At 33.2% G+C, this 7835-nt stretch overlaps 1 protein-coding gene across 2 annotated transcripts; it reads left to right on the top strand.

Annotated features, from left to right (window-relative positions):
* The first annotated feature begins 731 nt into the window (after positions 1-731).
* On the top strand, positions 732-6944 carry LOC140961172 (uncharacterized). Of its 2 annotated transcripts, XM_073419497.1 has the most exons (5): positions 732-780; positions 1204-1936; positions 3607-5123; positions 6435-6495; positions 6601-6944. In XM_073419497.1, the coding sequence occupies exons 2-4, from the start codon at positions 1276-1278 to the stop codon at positions 6492-6494; spliced, it is 2238 nt and encodes a 745-aa protein (XP_073275598.1). In that variant the 5' UTR covers positions 732-780; positions 1204-1275; the 3' UTR covers position 6495; positions 6601-6944. The 2 variants fall into 2 exon arrangements, with proteins under 2 accessions (XP_073275598.1, XP_073275599.1); XM_073419498.1 differs by lacking the exon at positions 732-780 and having other exon boundaries at positions 797-1936; positions 6625-6944.
* The last annotated feature ends 891 nt before the right edge of the window (positions 6945-7835 follow it).

Raw genomic sequence — 7835 nt, 5'->3', positions numbered from 1 at the left:
TATATATATTGAAAAGTAATATTTTGAATATGAAAAATAATTTTTTCATTGATCAGGTCGAGTTAGATATATATATATCATAAAATTGAGCTGTGACTCTCACGAGAGTTTTTGTGCAATAAATAATATACTAATTTTATATATGGTACATTTTTATCTTAAATAAAGTGATGAAGTTACATAAAAAAATATAATTAAATAAAAATAAAAAATTTAATACTATCCACAAAATTTTATATAGCTCATTTGAAAAAATATATTTTTTATATACAACTTCTCATAATTTATAAACATAAAAATTTATGTGAAACAATCTTATGGTCTATTTTGTAAGATAAATTTTCAATCCGATTTTATTTTTGAAAGATATTATTTTTTATATATTATCAAATTTTGTTTAGTTATGTATATCACAAATAAAATTATCATCTTAATTTTTTTAAAAAGAAAATTTAGCGTATTTAATTTTGTGAAAGATCCATCCATCATCTACCCAATAAATTATTCATTAATGTGTAAACAAAATCGGACAACGACTTCCACCCCCACGTCTTCAGGAGTGCAAAAACTTGTATGAGACGGTCTCACGGGTCATATTTGTGAGACGGATCTTTTATTTAAGTCATCCATGAAAAATTATTATTTTTTATGCTAAAAGTATTAATTTTTGTTGTGTATATGAGTAGGGTTGATCCGTCTCACATATTATGATCCGTAAGACGGTCTCACGACTCACTGCCCCAGCAAAATGATCAACCAACTCAAGCTCGGTTTCATAAGGTAAAGTTGAACTCGAACGCATTATTGTCAAGATTTCGAAATGAAATAAATACATCAAGATTCACGTGGGAATACTCCAAAATGGGGAAGAAAATGATAGTAAATAAATAATAGATTCAAAGGGAAAGTCATTTTAGTTTTGAGTTCGAGTTGGAGACGCTGTTAAATTGTGTGTTATTTACCATTTTCTTGTTCATGATTTCATGGGGTTTCCCAATCTTTCCTCCTCTTTCTCCTTTTGTTTCTAGCTGCTAATTCTTTTTATCAAGAACATATTTTTTTATAATTTTTTTAATGGGGTTTCCCGATCCTTCTTCCTGTAGCTTTTTTTTTTTGTTTCTAACTGCTAATTTCTTGTGATCAAGATCGGATTTTTTTTTTTTATAGTCTTACTTTTCTTGAGTTTGGTGATCCTTTCTCCAGGTAATATGCCACTTGTTAGTTTATCCTAAGAGATTGAATCTGGGAAGAAATTTGATTGATATTCGATGAAAAATGGCATGCCAGGTGCATACGTGGAGTTTGAGTGGTTTAGTGGCTGCTTTTCTTAATCTGGCAATAGCCTACTTGTTTTTGTGTGTATCTGCTGTAGCTTTCTTTGCTTCGAAATTTCTGGGCTTCTTTGGATTGTACTTACCATGCCCTTGTAAAAGCATCCCCAGTAGAGATAATTGCTTAAATAGGCTATTGGTTGATTTCCCTGCTCAGCAAGTGTCCAATGTTCAGCTTTCTGTTAAGGAGAAATTCCCTTTCAATGATTCCATATGGGAAAGAAACCACAATAATAATATCGGTGCAGATAATTGTGCAAATGGGATTCTTGAAATCGAAGGCGACGCTTCGTGTAGTTCGGTGTCGGATGTGAGGCAGTCGAGAAATGTGGTTGGGAGGGACTTTGCCCAATGGGATGAGGAATATGATGTAAAGGGGAAAGGGGTCATCAGTTATAGGCCAAGGAGTAGATTGCATAGGCGAAATAGAAAAGGTGGAGTCGATCATGGAAAGTATTCAGCGGCTTCGTCGTATGATCCTTCTTTACATGAAGAGATTCTAGGTAGCATTCCTCATTCTCATTCTTCTAGCAAGAAGGGAGGAGATGGAATCACCCAAGGAATCACGCTGCCTGTTGATTATGGAGGTGCTTATCACATTGAGTGTGAGTTCTGGACCTCTTCCATATGGATCTTTTTTTAATTTTCTTTTTTTCTGTCGCTGAATTGCTGCAAGAAATTCTGGATTTCTTATGCTTTAACTGTTTGCTTCTAATTATGTGAATCATTAGTCTTTTTGGCATTCCAAGTTATGGAATTTGTAACTTCTTTAGCAGCACAAATTTTATCTTCAATCATTGCCCATGTAGGATTATTGAATGTTTTTCTCACCATCTCCATTGCATAGTATATAAATATGCATTTCGTTTATCTATATTTGACCACATATTTCTTTTTTCATTCCTTGACATTAGATACTACACAATGCTTATGACTTCCCTTCTATGTCTTACAATGACATTTCATCTTGCCTGACCTATACCATGGTTAAGAACAACAAGAATGATAGTCCTGTTAGTCTAAATAAAGACTTCCACTCATGGTATGTGTGTTATTTACGGAGTCTTTCTAATTTGATCGAAGTGGTGCAAGAGTTATCGCTCATCATTTCATCTAATTTTTGAAGTTGGTGCGGTTCTTTTCAAGTCATTAATAACAACCGGAGTTAATTTCATATTAAATCCATTTGACTTACTGGTTACTAAAGACGCATCAACTTTTTCTAGAATTTTTTGTAATAAGTTAGTCCACTGTTTTTCATTAGTTCAGGTCGTGAAAGTATTGCTCATTCTTCCTCATATCATTATCGAATCTTTCATGGCATCCTAAAACTGTGACTGTTGTGATATATTAGCCACTATTGCAGCTTAAACTATTTAATATGTACATTAAAATAAATACCCCAAATATGCTATAACAAAAATTATTATTTTTCATATGGGCAGTTAATTATGAGATGATGTTGTTGAGTCATATAATATTTGTGGATTAATTCTTTTCTTTCAGCATCATTGCTTTCCGCTATGTAGGTAACATCTCATTTTCAATTTTTTTTTAAAAAGAATCAAACTTGAAGCTTGTTCCGGTCTTTGAAACTAATTTGGTCATTGAGTTATTTGCATCTGGTTCTCAATTATAACTCCAGTCATTTTATTTTTCCACGGTTTTCAATGAAGATAAGGCAAGTCTTCATATTTGTTAGCGGATTATGAGTGCATATCTTCACTATTTATTTTTGTTTGCTGCAAATCAGAAATTAATTTCTTGCATACGGCATACCAATAAAGAGTGGATATTGGATAAAAGTTTCTAGCTTAAGACAGGTGGAGCATCATCACATCTTCATTACGATGGTCTTCCATGCTTCTTCCACTCGTCCATATCTGCCGGTTTAACTTACTTATTCATCAATTTACCTGGAAATTGTCTTTTATATGATTTTGTTTCAGGCCTCAAAGTTTAGTATTTCATACACAATGTGAAAATGCCAGCTACTTATTGTTGTTAGAGGTATTGAGGATATGCATTTACGTATCGTTACTCAGTTTCGTGGTATATTACCATCTTCCAGCCAATTGCATTCGTCTTTATATATTTTCGGTATTTCTATATAGTTGAACACGTTTTCAATTTATTTTGAGATATCACATTATGATTCAATTTATTGGAAATTATGTTCTTTTTTGGAAGAAAAAAAATTATCCGGTACACTATTTAGTATCTCTTTCATTAGTGTGTAGCTTCTAACGCTATTCTGTTTGTTTCTTTCTTACAGATAAGAAGGTTTCCTCAGTAGCAGGGAGGAGGAAAAGTAATCTCAGTAGTGTCCAAATGAATAATAGTTCCGATGATGATACAGAAATTAAGAAAAATGTGCTGTCCGTTGAAGACTTACAAGAGTCAAAATGTTTCTTTGGCCTAGAAGGAAATACAATCCAACTCTTGGAACAAGAACTTGAAGAAGCACGTGCTGCTCTTGATGCCCTGTATATTGAACTTGAAAAAGAGAGAAGTGCAGCTGCTTCTGCTGCAGAAGAGGCTATGGCTATGATTCTTCGTCTGCAGGAAGAGAAGGCATCCACAGAAATGGAAGCTCGGCAACATCAGAGGATTTTTGAAGAAAAATCTGCTTACGACGCTGAAGAAATGGAGATTTTAAAAGAAATCTTGGTGAGAAGGGAGATGGAGAAACACTTGTTGGAGAAGGAAGTTGATGGGTATAGGCAGATGATTACTCTAGGAAATCAAGAATTGGAAGATGATGGTCCGGATGCGAGTGGTGCTCCACCAAAACTTTTTGGACTTTTGATTGATCCGAATGATGATCCTCTTCTGATGCTACGCCAATTTTCATCATCTACTGAGATGAAATTAATGACTGAAAATAAAAGTTTAAGTGGTGCTGTGAATGAATCTCCAATTCAAGACAAGGGCGAGAAATATATCTCGAAAAATCAAGAAAACCTTGGGGGGAAATCGATACAAATATCGGGAAGTGCTAATGTTGGAAACATTGATCTTCAGGAGAAAGAGATTATATCTGCTGATGGTAACTTGTGTTTAACTTCAAATGGTTCTCAAGAAAGTAATTTTCTCGAGAAATCTATCTCTATTGAAAGGAAAGGGCTAGAACGAAATGAGGAAATGAACCTGGTCCCAATGGATGAAAAGAATTCTAAAATTGTCAATGGAACTGGAACAAGTGACCTACATTATGTGCAGAGTTTTAAGTCAAAAGAGGAAGAAGTATGTCATGAATTTAACAGTTCAGGTGATCAAACTTTAGAGAAAGACTCTCACGTTTACGATGTTCATGTTGTTGGTGATGGAAGTAGCATTTGCAACAATGAAAACATAAACAAAAGTGAAAAGCTTTCAGTAGGTGGTTCGTCGAAAGTTAATGATAAAAATTCCATCCCGTTTGAAGCCCTTGTGACGAAGACTGTCGATATCACGACGGATTGTCCAAGTACTAGTGGCCTGCATGCTGAAGTCAATGTCAAAAGGAGCAAATCAGATGCATATCACGGACTTCCACCACTCATCCCGAAGGTTACATCCAAGCTCTCTGATCTGCGGAGAAGTTCCATGTCTATGGTCGATAGTGGAATGCTAAATATTGACAACGAAGTTGGGCAGCTTCTTGAAAGATTACGGATTGTCAAGGAAGGACGTGAAAAACTTAGCTTCAGTTTGGAGAATCGCGGAAGGGAAAATTTACAATTGAAGCATCTGGAGGATACAGCAAGCCAGGTTCAGCAAATTCGGCGCTTAAGAGAACCAGGAAATGCTGTAAGATATGTTTCTCTGCTACTTCCCACCACTTAGGTTTGACATTATTTGCGTATAATGTTTTATCTATTTTTTATGTTAAATTAAGAATATGATTCTGGTCAAGAAAGTGGGGCAAATGTCATGTAGCCACCCCGTGAAAATCTCGAAAAAGCTTGTGTAACCCTGGTATAAAATTAATATTATTGTATGTTTTTAAAAGTCAAACGTAAAAATATCATGCAAATACCCCGTGTTTAAAGACATGGGGTTTTAACAGATCTTTGATGTCACGTTAGGGGTTTTTGCTTTTTCGATATTTCATGGGGGTGATTGATAGATGCAATTTGGCACAAGAAAGTATATTTGCTTCTTCCATCCTTTATTCGTTTTGTTTATTTCTTGAAGTTGTTAGCCTTGCTATGAATTTTGATTTCAGTTTGGAGAAGATGAAAATTGTTGGGATGTTTGTTCTCTCTTAATCAGCTATTTGGGATGAAACCTTTTTTTATTTGCATGGCTCTAAATTAAAGAAGAAAATGACCACATAAACAAAAAATAAAAATCGACATATTCGGTTCAAAATTTCTTACTCACTTCAGAATATGACTTCTAGTTCTTGTGCCAATATTGTGGAACTTTACTCCCCATACGCCAACCATTTTTTTTAAAAAAAAAACAAGAGTGTGTAAGAGCGAACACATGAAATTTTTTTTATTCGACTTTTCTCTCTCTTTTTGAATAAAATCGTCATCCCTATATATGTTTCGGAATAGCTAAGCACTGACCATATCCAGAAAAATTCTTCTAAGCATTATTCTTTATTCATATTCTTTGATACAATACAACTTGTTGGGATGAAAAATTTTCATTATCTATAATTTAAGTTTTGTTTGCTGCTCGTGTGTTTTTTCCTTGCCATTTTCAATTTCCGATTCTATGTTTCTATCTTTCTTATCTACCTTGTTTCTAATCACAATGGAATGTGTGTATATTGTTTTCATTTTCTCGTAGAAGCATTGACCTTCAAGAACAGTTTTTCAATTTTATATTGATTAAAAGAGAGATTGATGAAATAAAATACAACACAAAAGAATCACGTAGATCGGTCCTAAGGCCTGCATCCATGCAAAGTATCAATAGTGCTAAAAACCTCATCATTCAAATTTTCTCTCATTCCTTGAATACAGCCACCCGCCTTATTATGCAGTTGGAAAATACCGCAGTCCTTGTATAGGATGATTCTGTGATCAATATGTATTAGATATATTTTCTTGGTTGTTTCAAGCATTACATATTTGAAGTCGTGCTACTGACAATACTATTACACAGACTTTGTCCAAGAAAAAACGGTGCAAAAGTGTTTCTTCGGGACACCAAAGAAGCTCCTGAGGTATGATGAATAGCTTTCACTCATAAACGAGAAACCAACATGTTTATTTTCACATATACATTGTCCTGCTACAGTAGTGCAAAATAATGAGTAAAACTATTCCAGGTGGATTTTTTTTCTCTCATTTAGCTTTGTGATGTCTACGATGCCTAAACACGAAGATGATACTAGCTGCTACAAGAAGTTGCTCCAAACTTCCGGTAATGGACTCGATTAGGAACTATAGGGCTGACAGAAGCCTGCTTGTTTTGTTAGAAATGTGTGCAGCCATATTATTTTAGAATTCTGCCTGTGTTTTAAGAAGTTAGTCCCTCATAATAAACATTTTGTATTCCTTGTATACGCTTTTGTTTGCATGTATTATTGTTCTCATGTAAATCTTCTCTGTTCTTGGATTAATGTAAAAAGAAGTATATGTATCCGCAAAGCATTGGGTATTTTCCTGCGTATACTTCTCTGTTGGTGTTATTTGTGCCTAGGTGATGGTGATCGAAGTAGCGGAGCTCTCTTTTTATTCTTGGTTGTGTGTCTGCATGTCTATGTTATACTAGATATAAAAGCCAGACGTCCTCAGTGGTCGGTAGCCTGACTTTGTAACATGGATTGAATGAATTTTTCAAAAATACTTTATTCAACTTAAAAAACTATATTTTTTATTTAATAAAATACTATAAAAAATTATTTTAGTAAAATTAGAACTTACCCAGAACTTTTGTATCTCATCCGCCTTCCAAAATTAAAAGAAATTCACTTTATCTATACAAATTATAAATATATTTAATATAGATATATCATTATTTTTCTAAAAAAAATATTACATATTATCTAACTATAATTGCAAACTATAATAAAATAATAACAAATATTATAGATAAAAATTATAATAAAATAATAACAAATATTATAGATATAATTGTTCGTAATTTCATATAAAAATTGAATAAACTCCAAAAATAATCGTAAAAAATAATAATTATACATGCTTATGCAATGTGTGCACTCTGGTACAAGACTACTGGTATACATCATTTTTCTAACATTAGAAAAACTAGCTTGTTGTGTTCTTGTTTAGTTGAATAATTTTAAGGGATTAGATCAATTAATATATAAATTACTGAGAAAATATATTAAAATTTTGAACTTCTGGGAGTGATATTTTTTATGGGAATGGTGATGATTAACGAGAATGACTTTCTGAATAATGTTTGATGCAATAATTGTCTTTGTTTGATATATCAATCGAAATGTAGGGTTTGAGTTGTTGTACTGTTTAAAAAGATATTATGTTTCACGGTTAAAGATTCCATTAACAATTGCATGAAATTGAAATATACCCAAAT

This window comes from Primulina huaijiensis, chromosome 16, assembly GCF_012295235.1.
Source record: "Primulina huaijiensis isolate GDHJ02 chromosome 16, ASM1229523v2, whole genome shotgun sequence".
Lineage (NCBI taxonomy): Eukaryota > Viridiplantae > Streptophyta > Magnoliopsida > Lamiales > Gesneriaceae > Primulina > Primulina huaijiensis.
The sequence above is the reverse complement of the archived record's forward strand: the minus strand, read 5'-3'. Positions and strand labels throughout refer to the sequence as shown.

Bases quoted from the DNA above. Each gene is read 5' to 3' on its own strand.
- LOC140961172 (XM_073419497.1), top strand. From the start codon at position 1,276: ATGGCATGCCAGGTGCATACGTGGAGTTTGAGTGGTTTAGTGGCTGCT. The intron at 1,937-3,606 runs GTGAGTTCTGGA...TCTTTCTTACAG, and splicing joins AGGTGCTTATCACATTGAGT to ATAAGAAGGTTTCCTCAGTA. The intron at 5,124-6,434 runs GTAAGATATGTT...ACTATTACACAG, and splicing joins TAAGAGAACCAGGAAATGCT to ACTTTGTCCAAGAAAAAACG.